We start from the raw sequence: 17749 nt of genomic DNA on the forward strand, positions 1-17749 counted from the left end.
ACACTTCTGAGAGTTATACTAAAGTGAATGCTCAGTTTGGGGGAGAAAGGCTAGACTTGGAATTCTGTAATGAATATTTCTTGGCAGCAGTGTCCGGGGCTCCTCCGTGAACCTCGATTTCCCATCTACAAAATGAGTGGGCCACATTCCATGGCCCTGTAAGGCCCTTCCAGTGCTCATCTGTGATCCTGTAAGAAGCCACTGTTTGGGATTTGGGGCAATGGAACTCTCTTGAAAGTGCCCAAAGGGATTAGGTTTGGGACATGAGCCATTTCTTAGAACTTCTTCTAGTCAGTAAACAATTAAGGACTTGTTACATGGCAACCCTGGGCTAAACACCAGGAAACCAAAGAGATGTGAGGAACATCCCCTGCTCTCCTGGAGGTCACAGAGTGGTGGGGCAGACAATTCATTAGTGACTGTGGAGAGACTCACTGTGCACCAGATAAACTGAATAATTTAGTACCTCACTGCATCATTAATTGGTGAGGATCATAATGGTTTAAGAAAGAGGGCAGAACTGGGGAGGAAAGGGCCAAGGTGAAATAAAATAGCTAGCATTTATACAGCACTATGTGTCATATTCTGCATTGTCTTATTTTATCCTAATGAGAATCTAAGAACTTAGGCCCATTTGACAAATTAAAAAAAAAAAAAATGAATCTAACAGAGGTCCTATAACTTTATTAGCAAATTTCTGAGGTGGGATTAAAACCCTGGGTTTCATGAATCAAGATTCTATCCATTTTCTATCCACTGTAATTGTATTCTGATTTTGAAACAGATATGATGAACATGGTCATGAGGTATAAAATAGAAGGAGAATTGCACAAGCTTCTGTTGAGACATGGAAATTTATTTTTTAATCTCTAGCCAATCAAAATCAATTGCTAATTATTGTTTAAAAGATTCATATTTTTATTGGCTCTTGACATATATTGCACTAAATGACAAATATACTCACGGGTCAATTTCAAATATTGCTTTATGTTGATTTTCTATAATATTTACATACTCACAACCTCTGAAAGAATAGTAACTGAATCCCTACTAATGGACCAGAAACTGCCAGATAGAAGAAGAGTAACATAACCAGAGGAAATGTTCAAATTAGAAAATAAGCTTACACATGTCAATGCGTGCATGTTAAGGTCTGATTTCTGGAATTGTTGTGGCCTTCCATGATGACTTCATGATGGCCCCTCCTGTCCCTGCCTCCTGACCATGGTTTTCAAGTAGCCTGCCAGAACTGCTGCAGGAATGCAGACCCAACTCACATCTTACTCAGGCAATTAGAGATGGGGTTGCTAGGTAACCCAAGAAGGGGAGAACTACACTGGTCTGGGGAGAGATAGGCCCAAGGGTCTTTGCACTCCTGTGGCCATTTGTATATGAATGTTCAACCTTCCTGGAATGCTGGGGACAATGTAATGTCAATTTGAGAAACCAAAAGTCTGTATTGCACATAGAAACAGCCACAGTTTGATGGGATCACTGCACAGTCCTCCACAGCAATGTGTGCGTGATTATGAGATCTTGAAATCACTGAAAGACAATTATTAGGGTAGAAATATGCATACCTGCATTGTTCCAGTGGACAGCTACCTGTATAACCAAATGAGACATTTATTTACCACTGAAGGTGCCAATAAGACATTTTTGGGTCAGATCCCTTGAATCATCTCAATCCTTCAAGGGGTTTGTGAGCTTTTAAAAGGGAAAGCATTGCCATAGTAGAACTCCCTTCTATATTATAGGATGAGGAACTGAATTTTCGATATGAAACACATTTTCAAATGTGGATATTTTCATACATTTTCTAAAAATTGTGTTATGCTATGAAGGGGACACATAATGACAAAGTTTTTTTTCTCCTGAGGCAATTGGGGTTAAGTGACTTGCCCAGGATCACACAACCAGGAAGTGTTAAGTGTCTGAGACCATATTTGAACTCGGGTCCTCCTGACTTCAGAACTGGTGCTCTATCCACTGCACCACCTAGCTACCCCATGATAATTGTTTTAAAAAGAAATAATTATTAGCTGTCTCAAAAAAAGTAATGTGCCAGTACAAAATCACTTTTGATATAAGTTATAATCAGGTATAAGTTGCAAATTGTTTTGTTACAAATAACAAGTGGGGTAGCCTTCTGAATATGACCTCACATAGTGTAATAGAAAAAAAATAAAATTGAGAGTGATCATCATGGAAATTTGTTATGGTTACAAGTAGGATGGATCATAAAATAACTTGAGTATGTAGTATATATGCACCACATGACATATCTATGGAAAAAGCATTGAACGTACAAATAATGAAAGGGAAAGGGAAAAATTGAGAATGGAGATCATTTGTCACGTACTGTACCCAAACCATACTCATTCACAGGATGTAAATCCTCATCTAAGCTGCTGGGATTTAGGTTAAGGCACTCAGTCATTGTGACCTGAGTTGTGCACCTAATCAGAATGAAGGCACTTTCAGTGTTTTCATAGGTTTATTCTGGGTTTCCACTATAAGTGTGCATGAAGCTCCTTAAAAAATAAATTATGTTTGGAATGTAAAATAATGAGATTTAAATTTATTGCTTCTGCTCATTTAGAATTTTTCTCTTTGCCTAGAAAAAAACAAAATAACTGAGTTTCTCTTCTGCTCATGGAGGGAAGGGGATATAAATCAATAAACAAACATACATACATATATATATATCCTGTTCATGTTTATATTTCTTTGTTTGGTGTTTGCTTTCTTTCTTTCTTTTTTTTTTTGGAAACAGAGATCAGACTTGGAATGAAGGACACTCCTGCAGAGCTAAGCCATTCTGTGTTCGAAACTCACAAGCAAAGACTCATGGGTGATGGTCCCTGTGACTTGATTTGGAGAGAAATCTGCACATCACAGGAGAGAATCCAAATTAGAGAGAGACACTATGAAGATAACCAATGTGGAAAAGGTTTTATAAAAAAGGAAACTTTAATTGTACATCAGAGAATCCACACTGGATGGAAGCCTTATGAATGTAACCAATGTGGGAAAGCTTTTCTAAAAAGAGGAATTCTTACTACACATCAGAGAATCCACACAGGAGAAAAACCTTATGAATGTAATCAATGTGGGAAGGCTTTTAGACATAAGAACAGTCTTACTGACCATCAGAGAATCCACACTGGAGAGAAACCTTATGAATGTAAACAATGTGGAAAGACTTTGGCAAGCAAGGAGAGTTTTATTATACATCATAAAATCCACACTGGAGAGAAACCTTATGAATGTAACCAATGTGGAAAGACTTTTACATGGAAGAATAGTTTTGTTAAACATCAGAGAATCCACACTGGAGAGAAAGCTTATGAATGTAACCAGTGTGGAAAGACTTTTATACAAAAGGGAGCTCTTACTATACATCAGAGAATCCACACTGGAGAGAAACCTTATGAATGTAACCAATGTGGAAAGACTTTTACATGGAAGAAGACTTTTATTACACATCATAGAATCCACACTGGAGAGAAACCTTATGAATGTAACCAATGTGGAAAGACTTTTACATGGAAGGATAATTTTATTAAACATCATAGAATCCACACTGGAGAGAAACTTTATGAATGTAAACAATGTGGAAAGGCTTTTACCAAAAGGGAAACTCTTACTGTACATCAGAGAATCCACACTGGAGAGAAACCTTATGAATGTAATCAATGTGGAAAGACTTTTGCATGGAAGAAGACTTTTATTACACATCATAGAATCCATACTGGAGAGAAACCTTATGAATGTAACCAATGTGGAAAGACTTTTGCATGGAAGGATAATTTTATTAAACATCATAGGATCCACACTGGAGAGAAACTTTATGAATGTAAACAATGTGGAAAGGCTTTTACCAAAAGGGAAACCCTTACTGTACATCAGAGAATCCACACTGGAGAGAAACCTTATGAATGTAACCAGTGTGGGAAGACTTTTGCAAGCAAGGAAAGTTTTATTACACACCATAAAATCCACACTGGAGAGAAACCTTATGAATGTAACCAATGTGGGAAGACTTTTACACAAAAGGGAGCTCTTACTGTACATCAGAGAATCCACACAGGAGAAACACCTTATGAATGTAGCCAGTGTGGAAAGACTTTTACACAAAAGGGAGCTCTTACTGTACATCAGAGAATCCACACTGGAGAGAAACCTTATGAATGTAACCAATGTGGAAAGACTTTTGCATGGAAAAATAGTTTTATTAAACATCAGAGAATCCACACTGGAGAGAAAGCTTATGAATGTAACCAGTGTGGAAAGACTTTTACACAAAAGGGAGCTCTTACTGTACATCAGAGAATCCACACTGGAGAGAAACCTTATGAATGTAACCAATGTGGAAAGACTTTTGCATGGAAGAATAGTTTTATTCAACATCAGAGAATCCACACTGGAGAGAAAGCTTATGAATGTAAACAGTGTGGAAAGACTTTTACACAAAAGGGAGCTCTTACTGGACATCAGAGAATCCACACTGGAGAGAAACCATATGAATGTAACCAATGTGGAAAGACTTTTACATGGAAGAATAGTTTTATTAAACATCAGAGAATTCACACTGGAGAGAAACTTTATTAATGGAAACAATGTGGAAAGACTTTTGCATGGAAGGAGACTTTTATTAAACTTCATAGAATCCACATTGGAGAGAAACATTATGAGTGTAACCAGTGTGAGAAGACTTTCAAATATAAGACTAATCTTCTACATGAGAGAATCCACACTGGAGAGAAACCATATGAATGTAACCAGTGTGGAAAGACTTTTACAAAAAGAGTATCTCTCACCATACATCAGAAAATCTACACTGGAGAGAAACTTTATGAATGTAACTATGTAAAGGCTTTTACAGAAAGGAAAGTTCTTACTATGCATCAGAGAATCCACACAGGGGAGAAATCTTACCTGTGTAACTACTCTGGAAAGACTTACACAAAAAGGAGCTCTTACTGTTCATCAGAGAACCCACACTGGAGAGAAACCTTATAAGTGTAACCAATGTAGAAAGGCTTTTACAGAAAGGAAAGTTCTTATTGAACATCTGAGAATCCACACTGGAGAGAAGCCTTATGAATGTAACCAGTGTGGAAAAGCTATTAGACAAAAGGGAACTCTTACTAAACATCAAAGAATCCACACTGGAGAGAAACCTTATGAATACAACCCATATGGAAAGGGTTTTATATAAAAATCTGACTGTTAGTTGCCAGTTCTGTGAAAAAATATAAAGGTATTAAAATAAGGAGGAAAATGAATTAGGGAGAGAATCCTGGGAGAAGATGTGGTAGTGCTGATGCCTTTTGTATTTGGCCAGCTCTAACTATAACACTATGGGGAGAGTCAAGAATGGAAAATAAAAGAGGACTAGAGGGGGCTGATAACTTCTTAGGAATATTGGATCCTTCTTTGCCACCTGGTCACCTACTTGAAAGACAGCATGGCAAAATGGAAAGATCACTATATTTGGAGTCAGGCCATGGGTTGAAATTCTGGTTCTGCAACTCTGGGCTTGGGAAAGTAATTTAATTTGACTGGAACTCAGTGCATTTAGACTAGAGTTAGGCTCTGTCCCCACCCTAAATCCTTTAAGAAGCCAAAGAAGAGTTTTTAAATGAATCCTATGCCTCAATGCCAATTATTACTGGTTCTCAGCTTCAGATTAGGGGTAATGACTCAAATGATTTCATTAAGCCTTCTGTATGTGATTTGGCAGTTTGGAAGAGGCAAGAAGATATCAGCAATTCTAAATCTAGATGTCTGTTGATTTAGGAAACTTGCACATCCTTCCTAAATAAACAATTCTGTGCAACTAATGAAATAGATTTCTTGCTATATTTGTTCAGGCAGAAGATATTTTATTAAGATGCTTTTAAGAATGAAAGATTTCAACTCTAAGGTTTCATCACAAATTCATCAAATTGATACTGATAATTCCAAAAGCTGGAAATAGTATAGTGGAGGGAGGGGTATCAAATTAGACATATAGCTATGAATTGATAATCCAACTATTCTGAAAGTCATTTTGTATCAGGATTTATTAAAAGATGACCAAATGTTCATACTTTGAGATAAAAAGACCTTATAGAAAGGCATGAATTCTAAGGAAGTGAGGGAAAGAAGGATTCCATCTACACTAAAATATTCATTGCAGTGGATTTTTTTTTTGTTTAATTTAGTTTTTTGGTTGTAAATAAAAAATTGATGATTTTTAATTGGAGAATGTTTAAACAAATTATGATAATGAACACATTGGCATATTGAGCCACAAGAAAAACTGGATAGAAAGAATTCAAAGAAGTATGGGGATTTGTAAATGAATGGAGATAGACTGAATTGAGCAAAAGCAAGAAAAACTAGCTACATGGTGATTCCTCAAATACGCAGATATCCTAATCAATGATTGCTTCAATTTGAAATTCTTCCAACAATGTAAATCCAGCAATGTCTGTCTGTCCATCCTGTGCGCCTTTTGCCTATGTTTCACATGAGTTCATCACAGAGCATTTATCCTATGTTATGGAGTCCTTCCTTACTTTCTCCTACGATCTCAAGAGCACTTGTGGAATATTCTGGCTATCCACTCATCAGCCCTCTTCCTTACCATGTGACCAGCTCCTCTTTTCTTCTTGTCCCATAATTCTTTAATGTGAAGAATGAGCAATGCCAATTATCCCAATAGAGGACACCCAGAAAATTCACAAAGTGCACTGGTCAGCAAACATCTGACTCCCTTAACAAATGGAGAGAGGCAGCTGCCAGAGATGTTACCAACTGGGTTATAAATGAATTTATGAAATCTTTTAACTTTGTAATCTGTCTGTGCTAACAGTGGAAAAACACAACTTTGGGACCTTACAATCTGTCAGTTGTTGATAGGTTGATACATTAGGCAGAAATGGGGGACCATCACCAGTTGTCTTGACTTATATCTTGCCACTGGGCTCAGATGGTCCTGAAGGATGGAGTAAGGCTAATGACTTTGCCCAGTTTTATCTCACTTACATCCAAGTCACTTGCAAATCAAGACATCACTTGCTGATGGCATCAACCCTCTTTGAGAACAAAAGAACAAAAACAATCTTCAGGTGAAAAAGCTCATGAGTTCAAAAGTTCAGCATTCCTTTCAGGTAAAAGCAAAAGTTCAGCTTTTCCATCAGTCACTTTTAACTGCAACAAAACTCTGGCTTAATTTGAAAAGTGCATTATTTTTACAAAACACTCAAATTCCAAAGAAATTATTCTCTCAGTACCATTTGCAAATCATTTCATATCCAGGAAATTTTTTATATATTTCACTATTGTGATTTGTTGTTATCTGTACTAGCCAAAATGGTGCCATTCTTGGAAATGCTGTCTCTAGTTATTTTTGTACAATTGAAGGAAATTTGCTATCAGTTATTTCTGCAAGATACAGATGGAAAGTACCAATGTTTTCGAGATGAAAAAAGAGCTTGTTACCAATACACATTTCAGACTTTCAACCAATCAAAGTGTCCCTGCTGCCATGATGCTATTAGTCCTTTACCTATTTAGATTATTTTCCCCACCTACCAACTCCTGTTTTTTGTTCTATCTTTAAAATGGGGAACAGGGGAACCTTTCATCCTTCAGGTCTTTAGCCACATTGAGAATCCATTAGTCCTCTTTACTATTAAAGGTGTGCTTACTTAATAAACTGCTAATGCTCAGAGCTTCGTCTCCCAGTTGACTTGATTTGTGACAGTTAGGACTGGTGGTCTTTAGACCACTCATACAATCTCTCCTGAAGAAAGGTTTGAATTTATAGAATATATGCTTGGAAGCCCTTGCCTTCAAATTAAACCCCATTGTCTTTTGCCTGATTTGTTTGTTCAGTCATTTCAGTGGAAGCAAAGATACTAGAGTGTCTTGAAATTTCCTTTTCCAGCTCATTTTATAGAGGACAAAACTCAGGCAAATAGGGTTCAGTGAGGTGGCCGGGCTGACACACCTAAAAACTGAGACAGGTTTTAAATACAGGGAGTTGAGTCTTCCTGATTTAGGGTGAGGGTTGGGGCTCTGAGTACTATGGGCTCCTAGCAGCCCTTGGTCTCACTTTAAAGGAGGCTGTAAGCTTGGAGAGCATTTGTTTTTAAGTTATTCAGACTTTTCCCACTCTTGAGGGTCAGGAAAATTATGTCATTCTGTCAACTTCAGATGATCAACTTGAATCAAGTTGCTGAGACTAAAGGTGGCTCAAAGGTATAACTTGCAGGCAAATTCTTCCAGACTCAGTTTTATAATTTTTGCCATCAATGGTCAATCTTATCAGATAACAATCATTCCTATATTAGGAATAAACTTCTAAATACCTTGGATACTGAGAGGTCTTTCTTAGTCAGAATTGGACAGTTTTCCTTTAGCAATGTCTTCCCCAAGGCTAATAAGGTTCTCTGACCTTTTCCAAAGAGAATGTACCTGTTAAATTCCAGGTCTTTCTACCTAGGGAGAATTTTCAAGGCTTCCCTCTCCCTAAATATTAAAGTATCATTTTAAAACAAAAAATGTTCAAGTACATTCTTGAGTTGCTAAGAACTGTAACCCTACTCTTGAGCAGCTGAATTCATCATTTGGCATGTAGATCCAAAGGGAGTTAATTTAGTAACGGTATGATTGCATCACCCTCTAGAAGTTGTTTTTTCATTAGCAACTTTTCCTACACAAGGGTTTCCCTCAAAATCCCAATCCAAGCAAAATTAGAAAATAATAAATGATAGAGATTTAAAATCTCAAATGGTTATTGACAAATAATATCAATTCAGTCAAATATATTTCCCGATTGTATGATATAGAAAATCACTTCATGTGTCTATCAATTTGACACCCTGGACTGATTGTATTCAGTGACCAGTGTAGCAGATTTTAGATCCAATTATACAGTTTTATTTCTTATTCTGACATTTCTAAATAGATCATTCTCATGAAATTTTAATCATATTTTGCATTTGGATCTATCTTACCTATCCAAGGTAAAATTTCACAATTATCCTAATAGTAACTATCCTAATAGTTACATATGCATTTTTTTCATTAATAATTTTTTTAAGATTTTTATTTAAAACATACATGAGTAATTTTTCAACACTGACACTTGCAAAATTTTCTTTTCCAAATTTTTCCCTTCTTTCCCCCCCACCCCCTCCCGTAGACATCAGGTAGTCCATTACATGTTAAATATGTTAAAAGAGATATTAAATCCAAGATATGTATACATATTTATACAATTATCTTGCTACACAAGAAAAGTCAGATCTGGAAAGGAAAAAAAAAAACTCTGAAAAGGAAAACAAAAAGTGTGGAAATGCTATGTTGTCCACACTATGTTCCCATGGTCCTCTGGGTAAGTATGGCTCTCTTCATCACTGAACAACTGGAATTGGTTTGGATCATTTCATTGTTGAAGAGAACCCTTTCTATCTGAATTGATCATCTTCATACCTTTAATCTTACTCCCTCATGCCTGGAATCCTCTCATCTCTTTTCTCTGCTTCTTCAAATCTCTTCTTCCTTCAAGGCTCAGCTGAAATAGCTTCTTTCATCAGAAGTCCTTCCTTATCTTTCCATTTGCTGAAGGTCTCCCTTTCCCCATACTATGTATGCGTCTAACTTGGACATAACTGTTTGCATGTTGCCTCTCCCATTTCAAATTGAGCTTCTTGTATGTAGGGACTGATTTGGCCTCTGTACAACTGGCAAATAGTAGGCACATAATAAATGTTCACTGATTATTTGTTGACTCACTCTGAATGCATTTTATGTACAATCATATAGGTATTTTGTTTCTCCTTTAGCCCCATGAGGGAAAGCACTTATTCTACGCTTGTATCAGATCTGGGTGTGAAATGTTGTGAAAAACACCAGAAAGGGGGCAGCTGGGTGGAGCAGTGAATAGAGCACTAACCCTGGAATCAGGAACCTGAGGTCAAATCTGGCCTCAAATACTTGACACTTAGTTCCTGTGAATCCCTAGGCAAGCCACTTAACCCCAACAGCCAAATGAAAGAAGGAAAAAACAAAATGCCAGAGGAGCTTGGGTGCATCCAGAGAAGTTTAACCAGGAGGGGAAGAGGACTGAGAATGATGGCTTAGAGTACTACTACTGGGCTTATACCCCAAAGAGATACTAAAGAAGGGAAAGGGACCTGTATGTGCCAAAATGTTTGTGACAGCCCTGTTTATAGTGGCTAGAAGCTGGAAAATGAATGGATGCCCATCAATTGAAGAATGGCTGGGTAAATTGTGGTATATGAATGTTATGGAATATTATTGTTCTGTAAGGAATGACCAGCAGGATGAATACAGAGAGGCTTGGAGAGACCTACATGGACTGATGCTAAGTGAGATGAGCAGAACCAGGAGATCATTATACACTTCAACAACGATATTGTATGAGGATGTATTCTGATGGAAGTGGATTTCTTTGACAAAGAGACCTAACTGAGTTTCAATGGATAAATGATGGACAGAAGCAGTTACACCCAAAGAAAGAACACTGGGAAACGAAGATGAACTATTTGCATTTTTGATTTTCTTCCCGACTTATTTTTACCTTCTGAATCCAATTCTCCCTGTGCAACAAGAGAACTGTTCGGTTCTGCAAACATATATTGTATCTAGGATATACTGCAACATATCTAACATATATAGGACTGCTTGCCATCTAGGGGAGGGGGTGGAGGGAGGGGAAAAATCGAAACAGAAGCGAGTGCAAGGGATAATGTTGTAAAAAATTACCCTGGCATGTATTCTGTCAATATAAAGTTATTATTAAATAAAATTAAATTTAAAAAAAGAGAGAGAGAGAGAGAGAATGATGGCTTAGGAGGAATGCCTGCATTCACCGGGAAAGTTTAGCAGAGAAAGAAAAGATGACACTTAATAGGAGAGATAATAGGTGTCTCTGAGGATATGAAGGACTCCATTCACATAAAGGAAGGTTCAGGAGTGTGTTGCTGTGTTTCACTGGGCAGAAGCAAGAACAGATGGTGGGTGTTTGGAGAAACAGGTTTCCAATGGGAGAAGGCTTCTCAGCACTTAGAGCTGATGCAAAATGGAATCAGCTTCACCCAGAGAGAACCTTAACCCTAACCCTAATTGCAGCATAGCATTTCCTCTCGTTCTATTATTGTTTACTTGCATTTTTGTTTTCCTTTTCAGATTTTTTCTTTCTTTCTAGATCAGAAATTTTTTGTGCAGCAAGATAACTATAAATATGTATACATATACTGGATTTAACATATACTTTAACATATTTAACATGTATTGGACTACATGCCTTCTAGGGGAGGGGGTGGGGGGGGAAGGAAGGGAAAATCTGAAACACAAGGCTATGCAAGGGTCAATGTTGTCAAATTATCCATGCATGCGTTTTGTAAATAAATAAATAAAATCGGGGGGGTGGGGGGGAAGGTCAATGTTGAAAACTCTGCATATATTTTTAAAATAAGAAGCTTTAAAAATTAAGAATTCCATCTGTCAATTTGACACTCTAGACTGATTGCATACAGAATAAAATAGAGTAATTTTGATCTATTACCTTTCAGTCTTATTGTTCCTCACCCTATAGCATTAATGTGTAATATTCTGTGTTAGTTTTCTTGGGGTGTCTGGGAGCAGCCTTTGTTTCAGTTCAGTAATAACCACACGAGTTTAGCCAGTTGTTAAAGTTCAAATCCTTTATTGTCTCTTTCAAAGTCTTGTCTCCTTTCCTGGGGCCTGGCTAGCTTTCTTATAGTCCAGATCCTTTTTTTTATCTCCTTTCTGGGGCTGGGCAGCTTTCTGGAGAGCCTTTCAGTCTGGCCTTGGTCCTAGTGGGGGAAGTGCAGGAGTCCAGGTCAGCCACCAGGAAGTTCAAAGGTAGAATTGAATTTCTTTCCTTGGTTCTGAGAGCTTAAGCTCCTGCAGCCAGTCCTTTGCCTTCTCTCTGAATCAATCCTGGCTAAGATTCCTAGCTTATATGCTCTACATTGAGTATAAATCAATCATATCACTAGGAAACCATTATTTGTTGTAAGATTAAATCAATGCTAAACTAGATTTAATCATTGTCTCATCAATTCCACTTAGTACCTTGTTTCAAGTTCTGACCTATAATATTAATACTAAATTTAAAGGGTATTTTCCCTTAAGGTCTGGTCAATGTCTCGAGAACTCAGTACAATACAATCTGGATTTACAATGAATAATGTTGTATAGATCCCATTTTCTCCCAAAGCCATTTGCTTAAAGTTCCTTAGAGTATAGGATCTATTATTTTGGGTTAATCTGGTACTGCAATTTTAGCAGAGCAGTCTTTCTGCTTTAAAAAAAAAAAAAGGGAGGGGGATGAGTCTGTGAGGGAAGGAGCTGGTAGAGGCACTGGGGAGGGGGAACTATCAGAGATGATCAGCCTGGTGGGTGGTGATCCAGGTGGAACTTGAGCACTGTGGTGGAGTTTGAAAGCCTGGAAGAGGAGTTTGGAAGAGGGAACCTTTGTATGTTTGAGAGGTTGGAGGGAAGAAGGGTTTAGGAGGGAGAGGCAGTGAGATTCCTTAAGTCTTGGCACTGGATGTGAATGGAGGAAAGATCTGAAGCATCCAGGGTATAGATAGGATAGAGCTCTTGGGACTAGAAAAACCCTCCCAGACTGGATTGGTGGGAAGCAGGAAATCTTTGAGTTGAGATCCATCTGCATTAGCTATACCTACAATCTCTTTCCTTTTTCTCCCCTTGGAACTACAGTCGCTTTGTCTTCTGGAAGCCAGAACTGTGCTTGTAGCTCCCAGGTATGTCTGAGCAAAAATCCCTCATATTTCCCGGGCTGTGATGGTTGACCTGGCCATTTGATCTCATTCTCCTTTTCTCACCTCGTGATGAGTGTCCTCTAGATCTACCAGGAGCACCCTTTTCTACCAGGCCTTCCTGTTGGATGAGCTCCTCACCCCTAAACCTTTTCCAGAATTCCAATCATTTTCCAAACTTCCCCAGATTCACCATTGCCTCACACTTTCCTAGAATCCAGACTTTGCTCATAGAAATCCAGGAGTCCTGATTAGGGTCCAGATATCCTGAGTCCCTATGCCCATCTGTTGGTTAGGGATTCTAATGTCCTGCCTTCAGACTCAGTCCTCTTTAATGATCCAAGAGTCCTGCCTTCCAAACCCTAGGACTCCACCTTGAACATCCTGCTCCCCTTTATTTGAATCTATTGGGCTCTTGCCTCATCCAGTCCCAGGCATATGTGGCTCCCTGTCTCCACTTTCCCTTTAGGGATCCCGATCCTAAGCTGTCTAAGAGGATCCCAGCTATCCTCCCTAGCTCCTGATTAAGTCTGGTTGGACTTCAGGACACAGTCTTCCTGCTTTCCCAACTCAGCTCTCTATCTGTAGCACTTCTGTCCCTTTCTTAGCCCTGACCTCTCATCTATGACCTGTCTTACCTCCCAGACTCTAACCCTGCTCTCCAGGTCTCTTGCTTCCCTGCCACCTCCTCTTTCAGAGTCCTCAGGGTTGAATCCCAGATTGGATTTTAGGTCCCCTGGTCATTCCCTACTGGTTCCATTCAAGAGCCCTCCCCATACCCCACCTTCCCTGTTTTCCCTCCCCCCTACATCAAGTAGTCAGTCTATTGCCTAGAATCATGTGTGTGTTATTTGGGGAGAAGGGATACAGGGAGGGCAGAGGACCAAGTGGAGGGAAAGTGTGACTCAAGAACCACTAAGGTACTGACTGGTCTCCTCCTACCTGGGATCCCAAATCCTTTGTATCTCTGGAGTCTCTACGGGAAGATGGAGAGAGGGCAGTAGTTTTCCTGTTCAGACCATCTTCTTTTCTAATCCTGACCCTCCCTGCTGCCTGCATCCCTCAGTAGGTCAGAGTCTGTCCCCTGAGGCCAGGGTCAGGGCCTTTGAAACTCCCATTGGGTTCCTCACCCCCTGTACATCTTTGTAGGCTTGCCTTCTATCTTTGGAAACTCCTCTCCCCTTTGTGGGATGGTTCTCTCTCTCCAGCTCAATTTTCAATGGGCAAAGGCCTGGTCCAAGCAAGTACTGGGTCAAATGTAGACTCCAAACTTGGAGAGAAATTAGAATGGTTTTATTATGAGGATCCCAAATAGCAATCGCCCAGAGGATGAAGAACACAAAGTCAGTCAGCCTGGGAAGGAGACTGTGGGGAGAAGACGGGCTTTTCTATATAGAGGTAAAGAAGGGAGGGACTCTAGGAGACTCCAGGCCTTTCTCTTGGTTATCAGAAGAGGATGCAATTAAAACCTTTGGTTAGGTGTGATATGGCTATTGCTTCCATTGTGTAAAGGGTGAGGGAAGCAGAATCCCCAGATAGATCAGGTGAGGAGGGGACCCCAAAACTCTAAAGCTCCGTGAAGGAGAGATTCTCCTTGAACTCTGCCTCTGTGAGACCCACCCCAGGGAACCAAGATGAAGTGGTTTATCGAGGTAGAGCTAGTTGAGTTCAGAGCTGGAGAATTCTAACCCTATTGAATTAAAGAAAGACTCATTCAATTCTATTCAATTCCAGCTCAAGCTGCGCTGACCAGCCCCCATCAAGAGCAACCCCCAGCTTATAGCCAAGGTTTATAAAATGAGCCAGCTTGGGACTCAGTCCTTGCAGACAACTTAACATGTCATGCCATGCCATTCTATGCCAAGGAACCCTCTGCCCACTGAAATGATATTCTCTTTCAGTGTTACTTTCTCTTTATCCTCACCTATTTCCCTAATGAGACTTTATACCTCTCTGTCTCATTAGCAAGGAGTCAGTTTTGACACTAGCACATAGTTGGAAGATGACCGGCAAGCTGAATTTGAAGCCAAAGGGTCAACATGTTGGCCTGTAGTTGGTGTGTTGTCTGGTCTATAGTTCCATGTTAGTATGTAGTGTGATGTTTGAATGTAGTAGGCTTTGACATTAAAGTGTTAGTGTGTCCTTGGTGTGTAGTTGGCTATGATGTTAAAGGGTTACCATGTTGTAAATTGTAATTGTAAAGTGGTTAGCACACATTAATCACTATTTGATGTTAGCTATTATTGTTATTGGACAGTTAGGTGGAGCCGCAAATAGAGTACTTTGGATAGAGGGAAAACAGTACTGAGCATTAAGTTTGGACCAGGGAAAACTCATATTCATCAATCCAAATCTGACCTCAGACACTCAGTAACTGTGTTACTTTGAGTAAATCAACTAACCCTATTTCTTCCTGTGTGAAATGAGCCAGAGAAAGAAATAGCCAACTATTCCAGTATCTTTGCGAAGAAAACCCCAACTGTGTCCCAATGTCACTAAAACACTTGAACAACATTCTGATTATTAGAGTGAAAAAAATACTGGCTTTGGGACAAGAGGACCTGAGCCTAGATCCTAATTCTGCAGCCTTTTACCTGAGTGAGTGGTAAGTTAAGTTAGCCTTCTTGCTTCTATGTTTTCTCATCTGGAAAGTGTGGAGGAGGGTAGAATAGATAATGTGGAAGGAAGTAGTCTCCTAACTTGTTTTGGTCAAATTCACCTCTAAAAGTAAAACCTTTTTTTAAACATGTATCTTTAATGTGTGTGCTTATTTATAAATTGTGTGCGTGTGTGTGTGTGTGTGTGTGTGTGTGTGTGTGTGTGTGTGCAGGTATGTTTCCCTATATAATTTCTACAATAGCTCTTAGCTCTAAATATCATTTTATCTATTTTATCTCAAATTTTAAAGCATTCTAGAAAGTATTCTTTCCCACTTCGATGTTACCCAGATATAGGAATGAAATTTTTTAAAAGCATTGATTTAGTAAACATTTATTTGGTGACAAGCACTGGGGAAAGTCATAGAAGAGCAGAGGGAAGAACAATTTGTGGGATTAAAGTTATTCATCGCCATCATACCCATGGCTCTTCCTACCCTCCTCCAATCACCCTGAGATTTGCTTTTTTTGCCTGACACATTTCACTTTGGGGATCTCATTGCAGCTTCAGGGTACAGAGAATGGAATGGAGGGGAGAGCCTGGTGGCAGGAAGACCAAGCAGCACACTCCTGCAATGGTCCAGAATGAGGGCTGGGGGGAGGAGAGTGGCTACCTGAGCATCAAGGTGACAGACAAGAGAGATGTGGAGGAGAAGAACAAAGAATTGGGAACTGATTGGGGGAGGATGAGAAGTGGATTATGTTGGGCTGAAATTGACAGGTGAGAGGCTGGAAGGATGGCCCCGCCCTAAACCACAAAGGAGAAGTGAAAAGAACAGGTTGGAGGAGACAATATGATCTCCTGACAAAGATACATGTAGCAATGTAGCCATCCCTGATTACTCTGGGTATGATACTTTGTAGCACTCAAGATAAAATGGGAGGGTGGAGGAGGAGGAGAGGAACTCCCACAGGCTGGTTATTTCCCAGGAGTCAGTCTCCCTCCCTTCTGGGAGGAGAGGAGAATGGTGCCTGCAGCAGCCATGGGGATCTGAAGGATGGGGAAGGAGGGCCATGTTCTCAGGGGTAACAGGGGAGCTGATATTGGGAGCACTTAATCATCATCATAATAAGTTAACAATTTATAACGCCTACCTACTAGAGTGACAGTGAGAAGGAGGGAGGGAGCCAGAAAGTGCCAAGATAGCAACTGAGAGTCAAAGAACGAGCCAGAGCAAGCTAAAGAGAGGAGAGACTGAATGGGCCAGAAAGAGAGAGGGAGACAGCCAAAGAGACAGAGAGACAGAGACAAAGACAGAGATAAACAGCAAGAGGGGAAGCCAGAGAAAGAAGAGAGAAATAGTGTCACAGCATCTGTAAATATAGTGTTGTATAAGTATTGAAGGAGTCAACTCAACAGGTGGGTGAAATAAAATGAAATCTTTAAAGGGGAATTGTTCAGTCATTTGGTCAATGGACCTGTACAGGTTTTAGAAAGAGGGAGGAGAGAGGAGAGAATTTCATTTAGCATTGCTAATCGCATTACATTATCTTTCTCTCTAAACCCAGGCCTTTCCTGAACTTTTTTATTTTTGTCCCAGTAATACACACAATCATATAGAGGATTGATCTGTTACAATATGTACCATTTTATTTCTAATCACCCATGTTTGAAATCTGAAGTGTTAATTTGGATATCTCATCTTTACATATGCTACATGTATAAACAGCTGTTAAATCTTATCCTTTCTAGTTCTATTATATGTCTTTTAAAAAATATTGCATTTTTAATTTATGGAATAAAACAAGGATTTTTTATATCACTATAGTAACAAAGATGACTATATGTAAAACTATAAATCTGTTATATACAATTTCCTATTTTAAATATATCACAAAATTCTAAGGGAAATTTCATTTTCCCCCCCCTTCTTACCAACCCCAGATGCCTACCATTAAGTACCAATATGTGTGTGTGTGTGTGTGTGTGTGTTTGTATGTGTAACATTATTCTATACATGTTTTTATTTATCAGCTCTTTCTCTGGATATGGATAATCATTTATAGTAAATTTGAGTATTTATAATAGACAAAATAACTTATTCACTCAAAGTCATTCTTTTCTTTTTCTTTCTTTCTTTCTTTTTTTTTTTTCTGAGATCCTGAGCTCATCATTTCTCACAGCACAGTAGTGTTCCTTTAGCACCATATATAACAACTCATTCAGCCAATCCCCAATGAATGGGCAGCCCTGCAGCTTTCCAGTACTTTGCCACCACTACAAACATTTTAGAAGGTATCTTGACTCAATCCTCTTCT

At 39.1% G+C, this 17749-nt stretch overlaps 2 protein-coding genes and 1 long non-coding RNA gene across 4 annotated transcripts in view; all 3 read left to right on the plus strand.

The window, feature by feature from the left end:
- The window catches only part of LOC127547244 (zinc finger protein OZF-like), a 170947-nt gene that overhangs the window by 100653 nt on the left and 52545 nt on the right, over nucleotides 1–17749 (plus strand). The window lies entirely within an intron of this gene.
- The window catches only part of LOC127547252 (uncharacterized), a 67663-nt gene that overhangs the window by 7146 nt on the left and 42768 nt on the right, over nucleotides 1–17749 (plus strand). The gene's annotated exons all lie outside the window — the stretch shown is intronic.
- LOC127547246 (zinc finger protein 260-like) overlaps nucleotides 841–17749 on the plus strand; it is a 149672-nt gene continuing 132763 nt past the window's right edge. The window contains exon 1 of one of the 2 annotated variants that reach the window (XM_051974043.1): nucleotides 841–7121. In XM_051974043.1, the coding sequence (XP_051830003.1) occupies nucleotides 2656–4614 (1959 nt within the window). In that variant the 5' untranslated portion in view covers nucleotides 841–2655 and the 3' untranslated portion in view covers nucleotides 4615–7121. Of the gene's footprint in view, nucleotides 7694–17749 lie in introns of both variants that reach the window. The other variant, XM_051974044.1, reaches the window with a different exon arrangement.

The sequence above is a fragment of the Antechinus flavipes genome, chromosome 2, assembly GCF_016432865.1.
Source record: "Antechinus flavipes isolate AdamAnt ecotype Samford, QLD, Australia chromosome 2, AdamAnt_v2, whole genome shotgun sequence".
In the NCBI taxonomy this organism is placed as follows: domain Eukaryota; kingdom Metazoa; phylum Chordata; class Mammalia; order Dasyuromorphia; family Dasyuridae; genus Antechinus; species Antechinus flavipes.